Genomic DNA, 25,188 nt, shown 5'->3' on the forward strand with positions numbered 1-25,188 from the left:
TCTCATTTTACAAATAATGAGAATGTGTTGCTATCTACTATGATATTTCAGTTGCCATCTGTTGGTTCTAGTGTTAGGACAGATATTGTTTTTAATCGGACACTTTATTGCATTTAATTCTGTTGGAAGACAAGCTGGGCCCGCAAGGAGAAAGGCAGCGGACAAATGCAATAAATAGATAAATGTTTGCATCTGGCAATACCTGAGATCGAACCTAGGACTTTCAGTGCACAGAGTAGAAGCGATAACATGCCCTCCTCTTCTCAGTCCGTGAGACCAAAGCTGCTATTAGCACTTTTATGTTTGAAATGCAATCGAACAATTATATCATGTTGTGAAGCGGGGTCTTGCTGGGCTTTCGTTCCCTCTCCCCTCCCCTCTCTCTTTTTCTCTCTTTCTCACAATACTAGAATCAGGGGGGATACACTGAAAATGCTGGGGGAGGGGGAGAATTAGGACTAATAAAAGGAAACACTTCTTCACGCAACGTGTGATTGGTGTATGGAATATGCTGCCACAGGAGGTGGTGATGGCCACTAACCTGGATAGCTTTAAAAGGGGCTTGGACAGATTTATGGAGGAGAAGTCGATCTATGGCTACCAATCTTGATCCTCCTTGATCTGAGATTGCAAATGCCTTAGCAGACCAGGTGCTCGGGAGCAGCAGCAGCCGCAGAAGGCCCTTGCTTTCACTTCCTGCATGTGAGCTCCCAAAGGCACCTGGTGGGCCACTGCGAGGAGCAGAATGCTGGACTAGATGGACTCTGGTCTGATCCAGCAAGCTAGTTCTTATGTTCTAATGTTCTTAAGGAGCTTGTAAGCCACCTTGAGTCTCCTTACAGGAGAAAAAGGGGGCTATAAATCCAAACTCTTCTCCTTCTGTGTATTGTCGAAGGCTCTTCTCCTTCTCCTTCCAAGTTTCAGTACCTGATCCGGGGTTCTAGTATTACGGGAGGGGGAAGAATATTTTCTCCGTGCCCATTCTTTAACTGCATGCATCATTTAGAATAGAATAGAATAGAATAGAATCTTTATTGGCCAAGTGTGATTGGACACACAAGGAATTTGTCTCCGGTGCATATGCTCTCAGTGTACATAAAAGAAAAAGTTTATTTTATAAACTTCTATCACGTCTCCCTTATTTTGACTTTTCCTAAGCATTTTAACTGATCCTCGCGGGGAAGCAGCCATAGCCTCGATCATTTCGATTGCTCTTTTCTGCCCCTTTCCAAACTCCACAATATTTCTGTTCAGGTGGGGTGACCAGAACGGTACGCAATATTAAGAACATAAGTACATGTTGGGGTGCTGTGTGGTTTCCGGGCTGTATGGCCGTGTTCTAGCAGCATTCTCTCCTGACGTTTCGCATCTATGGCTGGCATCTTCAGAGGATCTGATGGTAGGAGATGCCAGCCACGGATGCAGGCGAAACGTCAGGAGAGAATGCTGCTAGAACACGGCCATACAGCCCGGAAACCACACAGCACCCCAGTGATTCCGGGCCGTGAAAGCCTTTGACATTAAGTACATATTCTCACCACAGATTTATATACAGGCAGTCAGGATAGCAGCAGTTTCAACTCGCCCGTGCAATTAGTATATTTTTATGCCGGCATGGCCCAAGATCACCTAGCAGGCTTCATGTGGAGGAGCGGGGAAACCACCCTGTTCCCCAGATTAGAGTCCACCTGCTGTTAACCACTACACCATGACGGAGGAAACAGAGAACGCCTGAGGCCAATGAACAAGACCTGTGGCTGAGCATCTGTTTCTAGCTCGTGGTTCTTACGGCGTATGGTAGAAGAACCTGCTTCAAACTGTAACAGATTTATACTCACCCCCTGCTTGAGAAGGAAGTCTGTATGCGTTTCTGCTTGCCGAAGGCAACTTGGTGAAGCGTACGAGGCAGCGAGTGGCATAGGAGGTTAAAGAGCCACAAATGCGGTATCTAATCCTGGAGGAACCGGGTTTGATTCCCAGCTCTGTCAGCTTCTGTACACTCCCACACATCGCCAGCTGGGTGACCCTGGGCCTAGTCCACAGCTTCTCGGAGCTCTCTCAGCCCCACCTACCTCACAGGGTGTTTGTTGTGAGGGGGGAAGGGCAAGGAGATTGTCAGCCCCTTTGAGTCTCCTGCAGGAGAGAAAGGGGGGATATAAATCCAAACTCTTCTTCTTCTTGATTTTTGAGTCTCCAACGTGAGAGAAAAATGAGATGCGTTTTTTTTAAAGTTAAATATAATAATATGTTCCTCTTCAGGAATACTGTATCCTCAGAAACTAAAACGTCTTGGCCTGTCAAGGTGTCAGTCGAAAACACACGGCAAGAAAAGCATAACTAGATCACGCCTTTTTAAAAATTAAGACCGGGTTGATTTATTAATCTGGTTAAGAACTCTGATACAAAGCACAGTAAAAGGCCACAGAGCAGTTCAGGGGGAAAAAAGGCTTTTGGATTCTACAGTACTCAGACGAGGCACGTGTTCTCTGTGCCAGCTTCAACTAAAGAAAGTGGCATTGCTCTATGGGCGAGAGAATGTCTCCCCCGCGGTTTACATTTTCTGAAAAAAAAAAACCAAAATAAAGCTGTTGGGGGCTTGCTGGTTGACATCGTGGCCAGTTTCCAAAACGGGACCCCTGTAATGAAACTGAAATGAGATTTTTTAAAGAAAAGTCCATTCAGTTGTGTCCTAGAAGGCAAAAAATGCTCTCCTGTGTATAAGGAAACACAACCGTGAACGGGGAGCAGGAGTTAGACTGCAGATAAGCCTCCAGTCGCAGAAATGTATACAGGTTATTAATCTGTAAATATACACTATAAACAACTGTACATAATATGACGCACTAGCTTTGTTCACCAAAAACTGCAGGCAACGTTTTAGCTTAAGACACCTCTGGCTGCCCCAATGAAAACAAGGCACAACTGAACGTAACGCATGCTAAATACTCGTTCGATGACTGGGTTGGGCGAGGCTCGCTCCCGCTCCGCCCGCCCAGCCCAGTGTTCCACGATGCACTCCGAAGGTTAACTATCGCTTTCCCATTCTCATTATCTTCAGCAGCAAAAAAGAAATCAATGGAAATTAAGACAATGGTTATCGACCGCCGTCCGAGGACAGCAAGAATGCCATTCACGAGCCTCTTAAAACCGCGCGACAATTTTTCTGAAAGGCAAGGAGGGCGACGAGGTCTTGGGGAAAAATCAGTAGCCTCATCTGCGGTCTTCACGCCCGGGTGGAAACCCCACCCCTTCTAGGCACGATCTGTCGGAACCGCTTCCGGACAAGCTCCATGGAAACGAATCGAGCGAATCGAGAGCGCAGCAGGGGTTCCATTCCTTTCAGCGACACTCGCTCGCCGGAGTCCTGTGAATGGTGACCTTGGGGGGGGGGGGGGGAAAAAACGCACGTGTAGAAAAGGCCGCTTGTGCTCCGATGTGGGCGGGGAGGGGAATCCCCACCCAGCGAACTGTCTGGCTCAGTGCAATAAACGGATGTCAGTTTCAAAAAAAAAATTCACGTTAGTGTTGTGGTTACAGTGCAAACTCCAGGCTCTTCGGACTGGCGAAACGGTCGGCACTGAACGGATGAGGAGAAGGCGGCGTTGCTGATCCCCTGAGGATAACGCGGCCGGGCTGATTGGTGGAGGAGGAGAAGAGGCGGGCTGGTGGCGGCTGCTCCGATCCCCGAGCATCAGCCTCCGTTAGCAGCACGTTTGATCTTGGCAGTGCTGGTTCGTAGTAGTAAAATATAGGTGGCCTCGTCGGAATAAATTAAGACGACAATCAGAACTTTACAGCTAAGATTCCAGTGTCAATGACTACATTGAGGCGTTTCGGCATTCTCCAGCGAAGAGTGTCTGTGCAAGGGAGGGTGGGAGAGTTTCCTCTTGTAAGTCTTTGGTGGCAGTTTCGGTAGCTGAGGGCTGGAATTCTGGCGCGGGGGGACCGGAGGAGCCGCCAGGCTGTTGGGGCTCGGGCTGGGGGCGCACGAGCGACGCGGTATGCGAGGTGACGGTGTGCTCGGAGGAGTGCTGGGGGAGCTCGGGCCCGTGCTGGCTTCCCGGAGCCGGTCGGGATCCCTGTGGAAGCGTCCCACGGGCGGCGGCTGGAGGTGGAACGTGAGGTTCACAAAGTGCTCGGGTGGACGAAGAGGTACCGGAGGGGGGGTGTCAGGAAGAGGGTCTCTTGGAGGGGGTGGGGGAGGGCTCTGTAGCGGCTGTTCTAGCAGACCGGCGTACGCTGGGACTCGTGGCTGGATCTTTGGAGGAGGGGGCTGCCGGGGTGGAATGGCAGGAGGATCGTCGTCGGATTTGGAACCGCCCTGAAAGACACAAAGAAGAATCTCCCATAACGTCTCGCCAGGCTCTCTGCCGTGCACGCAAGGAGCTCACGGCCATCTTTCTAGCTCTCTCTCCTCTATCGCCTACTTTACAACCTGTGGCCCTCGGAGTCATCCCATGAGTTCCAAAGTTCCCAACAGCACCCCCACCTGATCAGCACTGGGCAAAGAGGCAACATGTTCACCACTGGAACTGCAGTATCTCAGCCTGGTTTCTGGGGGACCCCAGACTCCGCACGGGCACAGCTCCAGGGCAGGGAAGCGGACGTTTCTGGCCACTCGGCAAACCACTTTTCAAGATGATCCCTGGTGCCCCGGGGCATTTCCTGGGGAACCTCTTCTGAAGAACTCTTTCCCAGGCACGCAGACTTAAATGGAGTGTTGTGGGGTTTCCGGGCTGTATGGTCGTGTTCCAGTAGCATTTTCTCCTGACGTTTTGCCTACATCTGCAGCTGGCATCTTCAGAAGATGCCACCCCCACCCCCCCAATGCAGACTTAACTTGCATCAGGATGGCAGCACAGAGGGAAGCCCTAGGTCCAGAGGTGGGATCCAGCAGGTTCTCGCAGGTTCCCGAGAGTAGGTTACTAATTATTTGTGTGTGCCGAGAGGGGGTTACTAATGGGCGATTTTGCCACGTGATTTTTTGCCTTAGTTACGCCCCTCCTCTCAGCAGTAGCGCGCAGAACTTGAAGCAGTCTAGCAAGAGGTGCACCGGCGTGCGTGGCAGCCTGCGCCTGCATGCATTCGTTTCCCGCCCAAGGACCGGCGCAGTGGCTGCGTCCTTGCCACAGCCCTGCCCAGGAATGCCCCGCCCCCGGAATGCCCGCCACGCCCCCGTCATGCCCCGCCCAGCCCCATTGGCGCTACGCCACAGTTTGAATCCCACCACCATGGGAACCTGTTACTAACATTTTTGGATCCCACCACTGCCTAGGTCCCTTTTCTTTAAGACCCCCCCCCCCCACCACCACCTCTGCTTCCTAATTTCAGAGGGAAACTGTGTTGGCCTGTAACAGAACAGCCAGATTTGAGTTCAGTAGCACCTTAGAGATCCTCAGGGAAGGAATTTCACAGAATTAAAACTCCCTCTGATTGAGGGACAGGACGGGGGGAGCTGAGACTCTCAAAGGTTCACACCCCCCAAAATCATACTGACGCGCTCCTAAACTTGAATCTAGCTGTGCCGCCCTACCTATCAGTTACAGAGGACAGCTCAATGCGCTCAGTAGAAGCAGTTCATTGACATTTGGCTGCTATAGCACGAGGGAGACTGGTGGAACGGAGCTCCATAGAGTAGCTGTGCTCTCACCTTCGCTTGGAAGACTTGCAGAGCTGGGGGAATATATTGGTTACTCCTGGAGTAATAGAACCTCTTAATGGCGCTGATACTTGATTGAGCCCAGGCCAGTGCATATTTTAGATGGGTTATGACAGTGACTCCTTCAATATGCTAACCTTTACTGAAACTTTTGCCCTCATTAAAGAGAGGCTGTTAGCAATGGACTATCAACAACTGCAGAGCTTGGCAAATAAATCTTGTTCACCAACAAATATGTCAATTCCTTTCACGCAGGGATACCCAGCCTATTATATTACAGCGCTCACAAATCCCATGCACAGGAGAGCCTATATGCTGGCTAGATTTAACATCATGCCATCTCCGCTACATAGAGGAAGACTTAAAGGTCTTCCAAGCGATAAGAGGTTCTGTACCTGTAGCACAGGACAGCTGGATTCCATCCCACACATTCTCCTGAACTGCTTATTTTACCAAGAACTCCGATCCAGCCTGTTATCCCAAGCTATAGACCCTATGATTGATTATACTGAATCAGATAAAGTAGTTATGCTTTTAAATTGTCAGGATTTTCATTGTTGCCTTATAGCGGCAAAGTTTTTTTCAGAAGTTTGTAAACTGAATGTATGACAAACACGAAGTTTTTTACTATTCACTTTTTAACTGGAACTGTATTTTTATACTATCGTGTATATGCCAATAAAGGCTTATTGAATTGTCGGACTGGTGGAACGAACAACCAGGCCGTGGGGGAAGCTCCGCCTCATTCAGCCACGAGTCTCCTTCCACGTTTTGGGAAGATTCTCTCGAGCAGAGAACGTACCTTCGAAGCAGAAGAATCCGGATCAACCTTCTTGCGAGGAGGAAGTGGAGGAGGAACCAGGGGCTCCTCGCTTAGCTTGTGCAAGCTGCCACACGAACTGAAAAAGGACTCTGATGGCGGGAAGAAAGAGACACTACTTCAGACAGCATCCTCTCTGGTTCTGGCATTTCTAACACGAAAGGCAAACCAGCAAAACTGCAAACCTGGATAGCTTTCCAAGCATATCCTCATTCTTTCTTGCCTGGGGTGGACACCACAATGTGGAAATTAGTAGTTACAAGTGGGAACCTACAAAGACTTTTGGGGGGGTGGGCAGCTAACTTCTCCCTCCTCCACTGTTTCTTCTGTCCCTCTTTGGAAACCTCCACGGCCTCTCCAATTGTCCTAGGACTGTGGGGGCGAACCTTTGACACTCCAGATGTTATGGACTGCAATTCCCATCAGCCCCTGCCAGCATGGCCAATTGGCTGATGGTAGGGGCTGATGGGAATTGTAGTTCATAACATCTGGAGTGCCAAAGGTTTGCCACCACAGTCCTAGGATGTGGCATAGAAGGTTAAGAGCTCGTGTATCTAATCTGGAGGAACCGGGTTTGATTCCCAGCTCTGCCGCCTGAGCTGTGGAGGCTTATCTGGGGAATTCAGATTAGCCTGTGCATTCCCAAACACGCCAGCTGGGTGACTTTGGGCTAGTCACAGCTTCTCGGAGCTCTCTCAGCAACACCTACCTCACAGGGTGTTTGTTGTGAGGGGGGAAGGGCAAGGAGATTGCAAGCCCCTTTGAGTCGCCTGCAGGGGAGAAAGGGTGGGGGATATAAATCCAAAACTCTTCTTCTTCTTCTCTTCTTCTCCTTTGCATTCAACAGCCGGCCTATCTTTATCGGTATCCGTGGTTAGTATTTGGATTGGAAACCTCCAAGGAAGTCTAGAGTAGTTATGCAGAGGCAAGCCATGATGAATTACCTCTCTTTCTCACAATACTAGAACCAGGGGGCATACATTGAAAATGTTGGGGGGAAGAATTAGGACTAATAAAAGGAAACACTTCTTCACACAACGTGTGGTTGATGTTTGGAATATGCTGCCACAGGAGGTGGTGATGGCCACTAACCTGGATAGCTTTAAAAAGGGCTTGGACAGATTTATGGAGGAGAAGTCGATCTATGGCTACCAATCTTGATCCTCCTTGATCTGAGATTGCAAATGCCTTCACAGACCAGGTGATGATGGGGCAACAGCGCCATGAAGGCCGTTGCTTTCACAGGCCTAGTGTGAGCGTGTATTATTGAGCATCCCAAAGGCACCTGGTGGGCCACTGCAAGTAGCAGAGAGCTGGACTAGATGGACTCTGGTCTCATCCAGCTGGCTTGTTCTTATGTTCTTAACAATGTATTGTTGAAGGCTTTCACAGCCAGAATCACTGGAGTGTTGTGGGGTTTCCGGGCTGTATGGCCGTGTTCTAGTAGCATTTGCTCCTGACGTTTCGCCTCTGAAGATGCCAGCCACAGATGCAGGCGAAACGTCAGGAGAAAATGCTACTGGAACATGGCCATACAGCCCAGAAACCCCACAACACACCACCTCTGAACATCTCACACCTTGAAGACCCTCTGGGATTTTACCTCAGATTGGCTGCAACTTGACAGCACTTTACAAACAACACAGAAGCCCCCAATGTTTTTTTTTTAAGCTTTCAGATTTTTCTGCCAGCCTGGGGCTTTGTTTGTAGAAAGATCTACATTGCCGGTTCACAGCTTCAGCCACCAGATTTCCACACTCTTAGATTTGTCTGACTGCGTTATTAGAATATATGATTTAGGGAGGTAGAAAAGCAGGTTGAAACTCATCTCTAAGCAAAAAAATTGGAGCACGATGGAAACTCCATCATTGGAAGACTGGACACACAAAGCTCAAGAATTCGGCACGGCGGACAGATTGTCACGGCACCTGAAAAACAACTCAACTAAAACCTACAGCAGTGATGGCGTAACTCTGATGGCCACGGGTGCCAGAGGTGCGCACTTGGAGCCCTCTCTGTGGAGCACTTTTACACAGAGTTTGTCATGTGGGGGGGTGAAAATCACACACACACCCCCACACACATATCTAGGCACTGGCTCAGCCACTGAGCCTGACGACGTAAAGCACTTTCACGTTCACAGTGGAAGCAGAGGGACTGCAGCTTGCAGGCCTGGTGCCTGTGCTCTGGGTGGCTGCTGCCCGAGGGGGGGGGGGGGGCACAGAGGAGGCAGAAGAGATGCTAAGCAGAGGCACAGAGCTGATTGTGCTTGGCTTGGGACTTGCTGGAGAGCTAGAAGCAGGCTGGCCCTACTGCCTGAGCGTTGGATTGGGGGGGCGGGAGGAAGAGGAGCCAACCTGTTTTTTTCTAAACTGAAACCTTAGCATTCAGGTTAAATTGCCATGTTGGCACTTTGTGATAAATAAATTGGGTGGAGTTTTGGAGTTTGCAATTTGGGCACTCAGTCTCAAAAAGGTTTGCCATCACTGACCTACAGTGTAATCTGGAAACCCTGGTTATCTTACATAGCCCAAATATATAGTATGCAAAATCTACCTAACTATGTGTAAACAGAATCAATTTGTTCTGTCTCCAATCTTCTCATTTTTCATGATATTCTCCTTAGTGTGGAATAAATAGACAGTTGGTTGTGGTGGATTTTCTCAGGGCTATTATTGTGGTTTGTCTGGTGGATTCTTGTTCCCTAAAGTTGCTATGCCATCTGTGGCTGGCATCTTCAGAAATGTATCACAGAGAAGTCTGTTACACACAGTAACTCTGTGATACACCTCTGAAGATGCCAGCCACAGATGCAGGCGAAACGTTAGGAACAAGATCCCTGGAGTGCAGACCCACGCTGCCACACTAGCCTGGAAACCCACCAGAACCAGTTCAATCCAGTTGTGAAAGCCTTCGACAATACATTAAATCAGTGTTTCCCAACCTTTTCGCTAAGCCTAGGCACCTCTTCTTGACCACCTCTTTTCATATCTCACGAGTGGTACCCCTGCCGCCACCCCTCCACCTCTCCCCTCCCATTGCCCCCCAGCCACACACACCCCACCTTCCCCTCCCAGGGGGAAGGGAAGCACTGGGGGGGGGGGGGGGGTGGCTGCTGACCTTGTGACAGGCCCTGCCCCATGGGCCAGCTCCATGTCCTTGCTGGCACCGGTGGGAGACACCACAAAAATGAGGGGGGGGGGACGGTAGTGTTGCCGCGGTACCCCTGGGACATGCTCACGGCACCCCAGGGTACCAGGGAACCCTGGTTGAGAATGGCTGCATTAAATGAATATTGTTTGCCTATACGTATCTGAATTGTTTTAACAATCATTAGCTGATTAAAGGGGGTTTATTATTACTGTGTATCTTTATTAATCTATAATGTTATATAGCTTTTTATTTAACTCAATTATTCTTATCCTCTTTGCTTGTCATTATTCTTCTCACTCCTTTTCCTCTTTCTTTCTTGTTATTTCTATTCTTTCTTTCTTGCTCAAAGATTATTGTTAGGATTTCCAATATTTCAGCGTTATTATTGTAATTCTATAATAAACTTCATTAAATAACGTTTTTTTAAAAAAATTGAAAAAGAAAAAAGAAACTAATCTCTAAGAAAACTGGTCCACGCTTCTGTGCATCTTTTCAGTTGATGCTTATCATTGTCCATCATATAGTGTATCTCAGTCGCTTCCTTTGATGGCTCTGTGCCTGTCTCCCCAATTGTAAGTGCCCTTTCCTGTGTGTGAGTTAAGTCCTGCCAGGCTGCTTCTAAGAAAAGAATTAACGGCCTCCCAAAAGTCCTATCGTTAGTAGCTTTGCGCAGGTCTTGCAAACGGATGCCCATGGCTTCCTTGATGGAGTCAAGGCCTTGGACAGATTTATGGAGGAGAAGTCGATCTATGGCTACCAATCTTGATCCTCCTTGATCTCAGATTGCAAATGCCTTAGCAGACCAGGTGCTCAGGAGCAGCAGCAGAAGGCCATTGCTTTCACATCCTGCAGGTGAGCTCCCAAAGGCACCTGGTGGGCCACTGCGAGTAGCAGAGTGCTGGACTAGATGGACTCTGGTCTGATCCAGCAGGCTAGTTCTTATGTTCTTAATCCAACTCATGTTGGGTCTTTCTCTTGTTCTGCTGCTTTCAACTCCCCCCCCCCCCCACACACACAACTAAGCATAAATAAGTCCTTTATGTCATGCAAACAATCTAGAATTTTGGTAGGGACGGGATGGCTACTCACTTGATTGTGGCAAAAGAACAGGTGCAAAGATGCTGTTGTTGCTGCCTGCAAAGTGAGGGAAGAAAGAACGTTTGCATCGAGAACAGTGTCACACTCTCTACTGGAGCATTTATTAACCCTCAAAACCACTTTTGAACAACGAGCAGCAGTTGACCACAAATATCTTTCCCGCTCTTCTTAAGGGACACACGTCTCCACCGCCTAAACTCAATATGAGGACAAGGATACATATTTTGAGGATTCCCTCTCAGTCACTTCCTTTCAGACTAAGCAGTCCTGATTTTTGAATAGTTGGTTTTAAGGAGCTCGACACAGAGGGGGGGGGGGGATGGCGCCCGAGGCAAAATCGGCTCCAGGCGCCCCCCCCCCCGCCCCCCCCCACTTACTTGGCTGGGCCACTGCTTCAAGAGCAGCCTGACAGGGCGGGGCAGATGGGACTTCACGCAACGTGTGATTGGTGTTTGGAATCTGCTGCCACAGGAGGTGGTGGTGGCCACTCACCTGGATAGCTTTAAAAGGGGCTTGGACAGATTTATGGAGGAGAAGTCGATTTATGGCTACCAATCTGGATCCTCTTTGATCTGAGATTGCAAATGCCTTAACAGACCAGGTGATCGGAGCAGCTTGGCCGCTAGCAGGCCATTGCTTTCACCTCCAGTAACGCGGAGCTCCCAAAGGCACTCTGGTGGGCCACTGACGAGTAGCAGAGATGGACTAGATCAGGGGTAGGGAACCTGCGGCTCTCCAGATGTTCAGGAACTACAATTCCCATCAGCCCCTACCAGCATGGCAAATTGGCCATGCTGACAGAGGCTGATGGGAATTGTAGTTCCTGAACATCTGGAGAGCCGCAGGTTCCCTACCCCTGGACTAGATGGACTCTGGTCTGATCCAGCTGGCTTGTTCTTATGTTCTTATGGGAGGGGTGTGGCCATGAAAGCTTTCGACAATACATCAGAACTAGCTGTTTAAGGTAGATCTGAGACAGGATTGCAAATACTCAACTTTGAATTCAAAGTTAAGGACAAGAGACAAACGTAACCCAAGGAAGGAAGGAAAGATACGGGGGGCAGGGGGCCCGGGAGTTAATGGCACAGAAGCATCAGTCATGTTGAGTCAGAAGCGGAGCGCTCATGGACACGTGGGGTCACATGTCCCTGGGCACACACCAGCTGGTCACATGGGGGGCAGAAAATCGCCCCCACGCCCCTCCCCTTGGCCCCGCCCTGCCAGGCTGCTCCTTCAGCCGGTGGAAGGAGCAGCCTGGCAGGGCAGGGCAGGGCCGAGGGGTGCCCAGCAGTGGCCCAGCCAGGTAAGTGGGGCGCGGGGAGCCGGGCACCTGGAGCAGGTTTTGCCCCAGGTGCCATCCCACCCCCCCACCCCGTGTCGAGCTCCTTAAAACCAACTATCCAAAAATCAGGGCTGCTCATTCTGAAAGGAATTAACAAAGAGGGAATCCTCAAAATGTATCAAGCCACCCAATCCCGAGATTTCCCAAAAGGAAGGAGAATAAAGTCACCCGATCCCACCGTTTGTATCGCATTTCAGATTCCACAGAAGAGCAGCACACACAGGCGCAAAAGAGACAAAAACAGCTCTGTTGGCGGCACAGAGAGGTGGCTGAAACGATCAGCTGTTCAGGATACGCACCATAAGAGCTGTTGAGATCGATATCCAGGAACACGCTGAGCTCCGAGGAGGCAGACGCCGGCGGGGGGGAGGGGATGTTTGGGGAGGTTGGAGCCGAGGCCGCCGACTCCTGTTCCGCTTCGGTGATTCTGCTGAAACTGATCTTATACGGCTCCTTTTCCAGAGGCGTTGGGTGGCCCCGCTGTGTGCCAGACGTGGAGCTGTGCCTGCCTGTGTTGGGCCGTATTCCAGGAGATTTCAGAGAATAGGTGGTTTTCCTAGGCTGCGGAGAGAAGGAGATGCCATTTCTTTGCTGGGAGAGAGCCAGTCGTGGCGTAGTGGTTAAGAGCAGGTGCACTCTAATCTGGAGAACCGGGTTTGATTCCCTGCTCTGCCACTTGAGCTGTGGAGGCGTATCTGGTGAACTAGATTAGCTTGTGCACTCCAACACACGCCAGCTGGGTGCCCTTGGGCTAGTCATGGTTCCTCGGAGCTCTCTCAGCCCCATCCACCTCACAGGGTGTTTGCTGTGAGGGGGGAAGGGAAAGGAGATTGTAAGGCCCTTTGAGTCTCCTTGCAGGAGAGAAAGGGGGGATATAAATCCAACTCTTCTTCTTCTTCTTCTGGGATAGAGAATACAGTGTCAGGCACACAGAACCTTGTGGTTTTTTGTTCACCTCACTGGAGTATTTCGCCTTGTGTTGGGGAACCAGGAATTGCATTTGCTTGGAATAGGACAGCTAGATATGAGTCTGGTAGCAGCTTAAGAGACCAACTTAAGAGCACCTTCCTTATGAGGAGAGGCTGCAGCGTTTGGGGCTCTTTAGTTTGGAGAGGAGACGTCTGAGGGGGGATATGATTGAAGTCTATAAAATTATGCATGGGGTAGAAAATGTTGACAGAGAGAAATGTTTCTCTCTTTCTCACAATACTAGAACCAGGGGGCATACATTGAAAATGCTGAGGGGAAGAATTAGGACTAATAAAAGGAAACACTTCTTCACGCAACGTTTGGAATATGCTGCCACAGGAGGTGGTGATGGCCACTAACCTGGATAACTTTAAAAGGGGCTTGGACAGATTTATGGAGGAGAAGTCGATCTATGGCTACCAATCTTGATCCTCCTTGATCCCAGATTGCAAATGCCGTAGCAGACCAGGTGCTCGGGAGCAGCAGCAGCAGAAGGCCAATGCTTTCACATCCTGCATGTGAGCTCCCAAAGGCACCTGGTGGGCCACTGCGAGTAGCAGAGAGCTGGACTAGATGGACTCTGGTCTGATCCAGCTGGCTTGTTCTTATGTTCTTATGTTCAACAAGATTTTTCGGTGATAAGTTTTTAAGAGCCAAAGTTCCTTTTTGTCAGACAGTTTGACTGTGGAACACTTTTGCCCTGAAAATCTTGATGGTCTCTAAGTTGCCAGTAACTGGCCTCAGATCCAGCTCCTTTACTGGAGACCGGCATGGACGCCCTCTGAAACTATCTGCTTGGAATACAGAATGTCCCTCACCTGGAATGCTGCGTACAGTTCTGGGCACCACAACTCAAGGAGGGGATTGACAAGCTGGAACGGGTCCAGAGGAGAGCGACCAATCAAAGCCCTCTTGACAGATGGCCATCCAGCCTCTCTTTAAAAACCTCCAAAGAAGGAGACTCCACCACCCTCCGAGGTCGTGCATTCCACTGTCGAACAGCCCTCACTGTCAGGAAGTTTTTCCTGATGTTTCGGTGAAATCTCTTTTCCTTCACCTTGAACCCATGACTCCTGGTCCTGTGGGTTTTGACCTTTAAAGCGCTACGCGGCCTGGGACCCTCGTACTTTTGGGACCGCATTACCCCATATGTCCCTACTCGGTCTCTGCGTTCAGCAGAGGCCAACTTGCTGGTGGTTCCCGGCCCCTCAATGATGCAGCTGGCCTCCACTCGGGCCAGGACCTTTACAGCTCTGGCCACTGCCTGGTGGAACACCCTTCCTCCAGCTGTCCGGGCCCTGCGGGATCTTGGTGAGTTCCGCAGGGCCTGTAAGACTGTGTTGTTCCACCGGGCCTTTGGAGTGTCCAGCCGCTGATGTGGTGCCCCCTCTCTGCTCTCTGCTCTGTTTTACATCAGGGTATCCCTCATATTGAGGGGCCCGCCGTTCCTCCTTTTTGGGGAAGGTTTTAAATGTGGGTTTTCTGGACACCTCTTATTTGATTGTATTAACCGCTGTTTTATATGGAGTTTTAGTAAGTTTACTGATTATTAACTGGATGGAGCTTATGTTATTCGTTTATTGTGTTTTTGTATGATTTGCTCCTCTATTCAGCATTGTATGAATTTTATGTTGTACACCGCCCGGAGCCCTTCGGGGAGGGGGTGGTATAGAAATCTAATAAATAAATAAATAAACAAAATAGTCTCTGGAGCCGCAGAAAACAAGCTTGCTCCCTCACCAACATGACATCCCTTCAAATATCTAAACATTGTGTGTTCCTGCATGGCAGGGGGTTGGACTTGATGGCCCTTGGGGATCTCTTCCAACTCTGTGATTCTATTTGCAGTGAAAAAGATCACGTAGTGGGTCATGTGAAGTATCTCTGCCTAAACCCCAGGAGAGCCACCACCAGTCCGAGTGGACAAGGCTCACCTTGATGGTCCAATGGTCTGGCTCCGTATAAGGCAGCCTCACAGGTGTTTAGTGCAGCAATTTTTTTTTCACCATGTAAAACAATAATTTACAAACAAACAAACAAAACGAACTGGCAGGTATGAGCCAAGAGTCTTACATATCTCGGGGGCTGCTTGCAGTTACGAGGCTCAATCTCGTGGGATTTGTTGAACAGGTGGTCCACAAACTCTTTCTCAGGAACATTTCCCATAGGGTTGAGATTTTCAAAGAACCTCTGAAATCACAAAAATAATCTTCAGTCACAACTGCGTTAACAGGGTGTTGTGGGTTTTCCGGGTGGTGTGGCCGTGTTCCAGTAGCATTCTCTCCTGATGTTTCGCCTGCATCTGTGGCTGGCATCTTCAGAGGATCACTGAAGATGCCAGCCACAGATGCAGGGGAAACTGCATTTGATCCTCTAAAGATGCCAGCCCCAGATGCAGGCAAAACGTCAGGAGAAAATACTACTGGAACACAGCCATACAACCCAGAAAACTCATAACACTCTAGTGCAGTGGTGGCAAACCTTTGGCACTCCAGATGTTATGGACTACAATTCCCATCAGCCCCTGCCAGCATAGCAAATTGACCATGCTGGCAAGGGTTGATGGGAATTGTAGTCCATAACCTCTGGAGTGCCAAAGGTTCGCCACCACGGCTCTAGTGATTCTGGCCGTGAAAGCCTTTGACAACTTCATTAATATTCATTTCATCAACCTGGACATATCAGTCATCCAAAACACCTCTACAAGTGTCAGAAACTCCCAATAAATGCAGGTATGTACTAGTGTTGTTAATTAATTCTCTTGATTAATTCTTAATTAACTGACTGTTGTGGGTTTTCTGAGCTGTGTGGCCGTGGTCTGATAGCTTTTGCTCCTACCGTTCCACCAGCATCTATAGCTGACGTCTTCAGACAAATCTCACCATGACGTGCCTCTGAAGATGCCAGCCATAGATGTGGACGAGACTTTAGAAGCAAAAACTACCAGATTCGGTGAACTTTTACAAGAAAAAGCTACCAGACCACAGTCATGAAGACCAGGAAACACACACCAGTCCGTTGATTCCAGCTGTGATGCCTTCAACAATACAATTCTTAATTAATTATCTTAAAGTAATTCTGTTAATTCATCTCTACCCAATTTCTCTCTGGAGTGCAACTATCCCTTCCTTCTCCTTTTCTTTAGGAATTTGGAGTCTGTTTCGAATCAATTCCATGTCGATCAAAAGAGACATTCAAAAGGAAGTGTTTACAACATTTCAGAATTTTGTTCTTCAAATTTTGTTCTTCAAACCCTCCGCCCAGGGTTTGTCCACTGGGGGTTTGATCCCAGACGCCTTTTATTATTATTCATTTTTTGTAGGTTACTGCTGCTATAGTTTTAATAGTTTTAAGGTTTTGTATTGTTTTAATTGGGGCTATTTGATTTGTTTTATTGTCTTGTTATTTGCTGTTGTACACCGCCCTGAGCCCTTCGGGGGTAGGGCGGTTTATCAAATCGAATAAATAATAATAATAAATGTTTAAGAGGCAGACACTGTTTCCCTAAACTGACCTCCTATCCTGCTTAGAGCATGCATCTTGTGATGAGTGACATTAAAATGCCCCCGCAAGGGCTGAAGTTGTAAAAGGCTGTACAGAAGTATCACACAAAACTACAAAAAAAAGAAACCAGACAGAAATCGAAGAGAAATTTCCTTTTGAAAGAGAAAAAGAGAAGAAGATGAATCAACGGCTATATTTAGAAAGTGAATTTTGGAAAAAAGAAACTCCAGGAATTACTCAAACGTTCACCCGATTTCAGGACATGAACGGTGACTTCAGCTTAGTGAGAATTTCTCTGAGCGGAATAGCTCCACGGCCAACTCGCTAATCAGGGCTGTATGCTAGTATAGCTTGGAACAGTTTTGAGGTCTGTAATGCTAAGTCTACGCCTCAGTTTCCCATTAGTCACTGCTATCATAGCCTCAGAAGAACCCCAAAACATTAGTGTTTGCCATCTTTTACACACAGTGCAGAACTTGGAAAGAAGAGTACAGAACACCAATTTACGCTAATTACCTGTATTTCTGGTTCGACCCGTAAACAGTAAGGCTGATTTTGATACTGCTGGATTTCTCCCGTGATCTCCGCCACTTTTCTCCTCTTACTGAAGTTGATTAATCCTTTCCCTTGTCTTTTAAGGAAGTCAGGATTCCCTTCTTCGGTATGTAGAATATTAGTTAAGTATATTCCTAATTGGAGAGGAAACATTGATTTCAGACCCCCTCAAACAGGAGCTCTTGAGTATACTATACCGCATAAAGGGGGATTTTTTCTGCTTAAAAACAAAACAAAAAACAATTCCCCCTTCCCACTGCAGCCCTCCTTCCCTCACTGTTCCCAAGAAGCAATGGTTTCTGCAAGAGTTTGCAGTGGGGAGGGGGTGGTTTTTTAATCCTTTCTTTCTATCCAAATGGGGATCCTCATTAAGACATTAACTTGACAGACAGACAGACAGACGGATGGACGGACGGACAGATGGTGGATGTATAGCTAGACCAGAAGTCTGCAACCTGCAGCTCTCCAGGTGTTCATGAACTACAATTCTCATCAGCCCCTGCCAACATGGCCAATTGTAGTTCAAGAACATCTGGAGAGCTGCAGGTTGCAGACCCCTGAGCTAGACAGATAGGTGGGTGGGTAGACAGAGGGAGCGGGAGGAAGTTGAGCGGGGGAACATCAAACATCACAAGAAATATTTTCTTCCACAGGCAGAAGACAATAACTGAGGTAGACCCCAGTCTTGGGGACACAAGTGAGGAGGCCTTTCTTCAGGGCCCCCCCCCCCCCCCAAAAATGACTGTTGGGCAACTGGTCTTCAAGGAATGCTAGTCCCACGTTATACAGGCTCTGAAATAACGGCAACGGCACCTTGAATTGGGTCATGAAGCCATCGGGGAGCCCCTCTAGACGGAACAAGACTGGAGCCGTATGATTCCTGTGACCCACTCCCTTCGGCATTCTTGCTGCAGCCCTCTGTACCGACCGCAAGTTTCCAGACACTTTTTATGGGCAGCGTCACAGACAGTATGGTGTAGTAGCCAGAGCACTGGAGCAGGATTTGGGAGACCTAGGTTTGATTCCCCACTCTGCCATGGAAACTTGCTGGGTAGCCCTGGGCTAGCATGAGTCACATGCTCTCAGCATAAACTACCACGCAGGGCTGTTGTGAGGATAAAACAGAGGAGGGGGGAATGATGTGAGCCTCTTTAGGTCCCCCACTGGGGAGAAAGACAAGGTGTCAACGAAGTGAACAAATAGGAAATATGTAAATAATCTGGTTGTTTCCGAAGCGCACTCCACAGCGACAAGATAATTTGTACCAGCAGAAGCTGGTAGAAGGCATCCCTGACCCCTAGTGCCGCGTGGTTATCCAACAGGGGCCCCGGGTTTATGCAGAACGAGGATATTACATTATTAAGGAAACAACAACTGAATGGAAAACTCCTGGTGTCCTTTTACCGCTGTGCTATAGAGAGTGTCTTAACCTACTGCATCTGTGTATGGTTCTCCAGCTGCACAGTGGCAGATAGGAAGGCGCTCCAAAAGGTGATCACTACTGCACAGAGGATTATCGGCTGCCCTCTCCCCTCCTTGGAAGAACTCTATAATTCCCGAAACCTAAAGAAAGCCCAAAATATTCTGAGAGACCCGTCTCATCCAGCACACTCTCTTTTTGAACTGTGACCATCCGGCAGACGATACAGGTCTATCAAAATTCGGACAAAGAGGCTTAGAGACAGCTTCTACTCTAGAGCTGTGGCTATGCTAAACTCCGCGGCTTCGTGTTGATGTGTTTGGGGCTGTGTAGGGATGGGTGGAGGAAGGGGAAAGTGAGGATGGGGTATGAGTCTGGAATTGTGTGCATCGAGGAATGCTGCTGTAAATTTTTGTTGTGCGGGCACAATGACAATAAAATGCTTATGCCGACCCATTTTTTGCTTGTTTTATAACCCACCAAAGAAAGAAAACTATTCAGCACATTTACTGTAAATAGCGCTGCTATTTATGGCTTAAAATAAATGCCACAAACAGTTCCCTTCCTCTGCGGCGTAACTTACCAAAGAAAGGCACACAGGGCGGGTTGATTGCCTTCAGCTTAGCCAGGTATTTTTTAAAGTGATCTTTACTCAACTCAACAGCTTCATCCAAAATTTTCTTTTTTCTCTCCTGTAATGCCTGATTTAACAAAGAGGAAAATAAACATTTTTTTAAATCTTGCGGGTTTACAGTGCGCTGCTCTCCGGCCAGAATGCTGGGAAGCTTCCACGACTCTTGACAGTTCTTTATTGTTTGCTTACTTTGCAAAATTTATATCCCACTTTATTTATATCCATCTTCAAAAGGGCCATTAAGGCAGCTAACAAACTACCGTGTTTCCCCTAATATAAGACAGTGTCTTATATTAATTTTTGCTCCCAAAGATGTGCTATGTCTTATTTTCAGGGGATGTCTTATTTTTCCTGTGTTCTGCTCGTCGGGCATGCTTCCAAACAAAAACTTTGCTATGTCTTACTTTCGGGGGATGCCTTATATTTCGCACTTCAGCAAAACCTCTACTATGTCTTATTTTTCGGGGATGTCTTATATTAGGGGAAACAGGGTAGGACAGTGATTCTCAACCAGGGTTCCGTGGTACTCTGGGGTACCGTGAGCACGTCCCAGGGGTACCATGACAATGCTACCGCCTGCCCCCCCCCCCACCGGAATCAAATTGATTTTGAAGGGGGGGGGGGTTGGAAGTTTCATGGGCTCCCTTTAAACAACACTGAAAAACGGCATTGTTTTATTTGCATACATTCGGTGTGGATTGGGGGGGGGGTAGATTTAAACGGAGCTCTCCCTTTAAATCCCCCCAAATCCATGTCAAATTTAGGCAAACAAACAACGCGGCTGTCAATGCTGCTTTCCCTCCCCTCCCCCTGCTTGCCACTCCCCCCACCTACAGGCCAAAAACGGGGAAAAAACCTAAAAAATGCAAAAAAAAAATCAAATGAACCTCAGGGGTACCCTGAGATACGAAGAGCGAGGTCCAGGGTACCACGATGTCGAAAAGGTTGGGAAACACTGAACTAGAACATACATAATGAAATCGTTATTTTAAACCCATATTTTAAACCCATTAAAAATCAACTCCCACAACATTAGAATCAACCCCACCGACATCATTAAAACAACTGACAACAGGGCTAAAGCAGGGGTGTCCAACTCTGGCGCTTCAGATGTTCCTGGACTACAATTCCCATCAGTCCCAAATAAAATTACCAAATCTTTAGCTTTCAACTGGTTTTGGATTTATACACCCTTTCTCTCATGTAAAGAACATAAGAACATAAGAACAAGCCAGCTGGATCAGACCAGAGTCCATCTAGTCCAGCTCTCTGCTACTCGCAGTGGCCCACCAGGTGCCTTTGGGAGCTCACAGGCAGGAGGTGAAAGCAATGGCCTTCTGCGGCTGTTGCTCCCGAGCACCTGGACTGTTAAGGCATTTGCAATCTCAGATCAAAGAGGATCAAGAGTGGTAGCCATAAATCGACTTCTCCTCCATAAATCTGTCCAAGCCCCTTTTAAAGAGACTCAAGGTGGCTTACAAACTCCTTCCCTTCCTCTCCCCATAACATATATCTTTTGAGGCAGGTGGGGCTGAGAGAGTTCCAAAAAACTGTGACTAGCCCAAGGTCCAAGCCCAGGGTCACCCAGCAGGAATGTAGGAGTGCAGAAACACACCTGGTTCACCAGACAAGCCTCCGCCACTCAGGTGGAAGAGTGGGAAATCAAACCCGGTTCTCCAGATTGGAGTCCACCTGCTCTTAACCACTGTACCAGGCTGACACAGCTACCAAGACTTACCTCAAGGGTGTGCTCCAACCGATACACAGAAGAAGAATTGATTGCACTGACTATCTCCAGCACACCATTGAAGTTATTCAAGTCTTGGAAAACTTGCAAAATCTCTATAATCCGGCTCAACACGGCCACGCGCTCTTCAAAGTTCTCTGTGTCCACTATACACCTGATTCAAAAAAGAGACAGAATCCACTGACTTGGTAAATAATAATGCTTATACTATTTTTTTTCAGTTTTATCCAGACCTCCTTTCAGAGACTTTCTTTTTTCCTTACAACCACCCTTGAAAGCATGAGAGAGCAACTTGCCCAAAACTGCCCAGTGGCTAAGTGAGGGTGGGAATGCCTGCCTCCCTGGTTCTATGCTGCTCCAGTTCCCACTGAGACAATAAAGCTGCGGGCGCAACTTTACAAAAAGGCAAGTCTTTTTTTTTTTAATTATATTTTTATTCAATAGTGATAGAGTCACAAGCAAAAACAAAATCAGAAATTATAATGATCCTTCTGGCTTATAAAAAAAGAAAATATTCAAAAAAGAAAATACTCAAAAAGAAAATACTTTGGGACCGCATTACCCCATATGGCCTCTGCGTTCAGCACCAATTTGCTGGTGGTTCCCGGCCCCTCAATGATGCGGCTGGCCTCCACTCGGGCCAGGGCTTTTACGGCCCTGGCCCCTGCCTGGTGGAACACACTTCCTCCAGCTGTCCGGGCCCTGCGGGATCTTGGTGAGTTCCGCAGGGCCTGTAAGACGGAGTTGTTCCACCGGGTTTTTGGAGTGTCCGGCCGCTGATGTGCCCCCACTTTAGTCTCCTGTGTTTGGGGTCCCTTTACCATCTATGGGACCCTTCCCCCCCTTTTGGGAGGGTTTTAATAAGGATTTTATTGCTGACGCTGTTTTATTATGCTGACCGCTGTGTTTATTTTAATGGGTTTTTAATTGTATGTTGTATAATTATGTTGTTCACCGCCCAGAGCCCTTTGGGGGTAGGGCGGTGTATAAAACTCAATAATAAATAAATAAATTATTAAATTACATTTGACAGTTTATTACAAAGAAAGGGGAAAAGGGGGAAAATAAAGAAGAAAACATTGAGAAAAGGAGGTTATTTAAGAATTAAGAAAAAGGGAAAAAAATAAATAGAACTCAAGGGAAAAGAAAATCAAAAATGAGGGGAGAAAGGAGAAAAAATGAAATAGAGAAACCAAGAAACCAAACTAAACCATAATAAAGTATAAGGGACTTCCTCTTAGCTCTATTACAGTTAATGCACTTTTTGCTATCTTCTATTTCAATTCATTACTTCTACACAATCAACGCTGCAAAAAGGCAAGTCCTGCTATTAGCTGTCTGGGGCCATGAAAATACTATTTTTTTCAAAGTTCTGTTTCACAGTGCAGGGCATAATGTGTGTGACGAAAGCAGCACGTAAACACCGCTTTTAGTGTTTGGACATTAAAAGAGAAGCGGAGGTGGGGCGGCAGGTACTAGGACCCAGCGGAGCAATCAACATAAAGACGACCCAGGAAGATGTGGCCAACTAATTCACACATCTGCTTGGATCTTTAACGTTGAACACCAACGGACATGACATGCCCCTGAAGATGTCGGGCATACAGGCGGATGAAACGTTAGGAGCAAAAACTACCAGACTGCAGCCACCCAGCCTGGAAAACCCACAACAGCCCGCTACAGAAATTCCCGGAGAGACTACTAAAGTTTACTGGGGTGCTGTGTGGTTTCCGGGCTGTATAGCCGTGTTCTAGCAGCATTCTCTCCTGACGTTTCGTCTGCATCTGTGGCTGGCATCTTCAGAGGATCTGATGAAGATGCCAGCCACAGATGCAGGCGAAAAGTCAGGAGAGAATGCTGCTAGAACACGGCCATACAGCCCGGAAACCACACAGCACCCCAGTGATTCCGGCCGTGAAAGCCTTCGACAATACTAAAGTTTACCTTTCACTGAGATAATCAATGGATCTGTGAATAATGAGGCATCCTCGGCGTTATTTTTGTAGAGGTCACTGTGACCTTATTGAGAAGGGCTTCAGCTCAACAGCTATTGAGAAATGAGTATTCTTTTTCTAAATGAAATGTAGGCAGCAACCCCCCCCCCCCCCCCACACACACACTCACACACACCTCTGAGCAATAGTTCTGCTCTGCTTAGATACAGGAATCGCCCCTTTACTTACTTTTCAAACCAATGAGTCAGGTTGGTCGTGTGCCGGATCATTTTCAGTAGATTAGGGGAATTAATTTCCTTATCTTCTTTCGTCCACACGCTCCCAACAAGTTCTGATGGCTGAACAGCTCTGAAACATAAAAAAACGTGATGCAGGAAGTTGAGAGGAGTCCAGGTGATCATTGCAGCCACTGAACGGTAACTTTCAGCTAGTTCTGAAAGTTCTCCACTTGATGCTCGTCTGTTACCAGGCGCAATTCAAAGAACTGGTTTTTACGTTTAAGGACCAAAATGGTTTGGGGACAAGGAGCAGCAGTGGGGTAGTGGTTAAGAGCAGGTGCCCTCTAATCTGGAGGAACCGGGTTTGATTCCCCGCTCTGCCGCTTGAGCTGTGGAGGCTTATCTGGGGAATTCAGATTAGCTTGTGCACTCTAACACACGCCAGCTGGGTGACCTTGGGCTAGTCGCAGCTTTTCGGAGCTCTCTCAGCCCCACCCACCTCACAGGGTGTTTGTTGTGGGCGGGGGGGGGGGGGGGGCGGAGCCAGCAGTCTTCCCATTTAGGGAGGGTTTTAAAATGAGTTTGCTGGGCGCCCGATTTCGATCTTAAACTTTGTACTAACCGCTGCTTTAATGGGGATTTAGTAATTTATTTATATGGGAATCTAATTGTTTAGTTTTTGATTGCATTTAGTTGTATTATGATTTAACTTTGTTGTACACCACCCAGAGCCCTTCGGGGATAGGGCGATATATAAAACTAAACAATAAATAAATAAATGAATGAATGAATGAATGAATGAATGAATGAATGAATGAATGAATGAATGAATAAATAAATAAATAAATAAAGGAGATTGTAAGCCCCTTTGAGTCCCCTTACAGGAGAGAAAGGGGGGTGGGGTATAAATCCAAACTCTTCTTCTTCTTCCAACCAAGTCAGAGATTGTTTGCATCAATTGATGTGCTCTGCAGTTCGTACTGGCTGGTACCGGAGTACAAGCAGGTCCATAAAGCAAGCGGTTTACCTGTACAGGTCAGATTCCAGGAGAGTCAGCTGCCGGGCGATCTCGATGGGGTGCAGCGTCATGAGATCAAACGTCTCACACTGGTGACTGATGTGCCACTCAATGGGTGGTGGGGGGTTCTCAAACGTTATGTTGTGGTTGACGCCGTTTGCGTGAGCTTGTTTCTTCCTTCGGATGATCTTCGCGATGGACTCCACCCACTTTTTCATGGATTTGCCTGGAAGACAGCAGGACGGGCAGACGCTTTATACTTCTTTATAAGCCCAGGTGCTCAGGGACATATTTATTGACCTTTCCCCTCCGCTTTATTGCGTGGCAGATTTAACAACTTGGAAATGAGCGAAAGGGTATGCTCTTGTGGTGAACAACAAATTGAAACATGGGCACATCAACTGCTTTGCTGCCCTAAATTTGCTAATATCAGATCAAAATATTCCAATATTCTTTCTAGGATACCTAGTGAAATGGGAGAATCAGGTAGACTTCCTTTCCTTCTGGACAATTCTGACAATGAAACTTGTGAACTGGTAGCACGATTTTTACGGGAGGTGATGCACCATCAATAATTTATATTCTATCTTAAACCTTTGTAGTTGTGTACCTTTTATCTCAGGTTTTTTATTGTGTTATGATTATTGTTATGCCAAATAAAGGCGTATTATTATTATATATTTATTGACCGATTAATATAAACAGTGGCAAATAGAATCAGAGTGCCTTTCCAATGTAGCTGTCGCTGTGGGGAGGCAAAATATACAGCGGATGGCTTTGGCAAAACAAAAATGGGAAAATCACAGGCTTCACAAGCAAAAGCCCTGGTGGATACAGAAGATCAAGAACATAATGGGAGAAATTCAACTGCCAGCAGGGTAATGCAATGGTGTGGCACCTCTTCTGCACTTCACCTGCAATTGCTCACTTGCAATGAAGTGATGTGTTCATGAGAGTCAGCGTGGCGTAGTGGTTAGGAGCAGGTGGATTCTAATCTGGAGAACCGGGTTTGATTCCCCACCTCTCCACCTGAGTGGCAGAGGCTTATCTGGTGAACCAGATGTGTTTCCGCACTCTAATCTAGAGAACCAGGTTT

The 25,188-nt window shown here is 47.6% G+C and overlaps 1 protein-coding gene across 1 annotated transcript in view; it reads right to left on the minus strand.

The window, feature by feature from the left end:
• Window positions 1-2,349: 2,349 nt before the first annotated feature.
• The window catches only part of SOS2 (SOS Ras/Rho guanine nucleotide exchange factor 2), a 77,580-nt gene continuing 54,741 nt past the window's right edge, over window positions 2,350-25,188 (minus strand). The window contains exons 14-23 of the mRNA XM_048486129.1: window positions 24,102-24,318; window positions 23,085-23,204; window positions 20,893-21,055; window positions 19,104-19,221; window positions 17,062-17,234; window positions 15,115-15,231; window positions 12,372-12,633; window positions 10,722-10,766; window positions 6,462-6,571; window positions 2,350-4,321 (exon numbers count right to left, since the gene is read on the minus strand). Of these exons, the coding sequence (XP_048342086.1) occupies window positions 3,812-4,321; window positions 6,462-6,571; window positions 10,722-10,766; window positions 12,372-12,633; window positions 15,115-15,231; window positions 17,062-17,234; window positions 19,104-19,221; window positions 20,893-21,055; window positions 23,085-23,204; window positions 24,102-24,318 (1,835 nt within the window). The 3' untranslated portion in view covers window positions 2,350-3,811. The remainder of the gene's footprint in view (window positions 4,322-6,461; window positions 6,572-10,721; window positions 10,767-12,371; window positions 12,634-15,114; window positions 15,232-17,061; window positions 17,235-19,103; window positions 19,222-20,892; window positions 21,056-23,084; window positions 23,205-24,101; window positions 24,319-25,188) is intronic.

The sequence above is a fragment of the Sphaerodactylus townsendi genome, linkage group LG02, assembly GCF_021028975.2.
Source record: "Sphaerodactylus townsendi isolate TG3544 linkage group LG02, MPM_Stown_v2.3, whole genome shotgun sequence".
In the NCBI taxonomy this organism is placed as follows: Eukaryota; Metazoa; Chordata; class Lepidosauria; order Squamata; family Sphaerodactylidae; genus Sphaerodactylus; species Sphaerodactylus townsendi.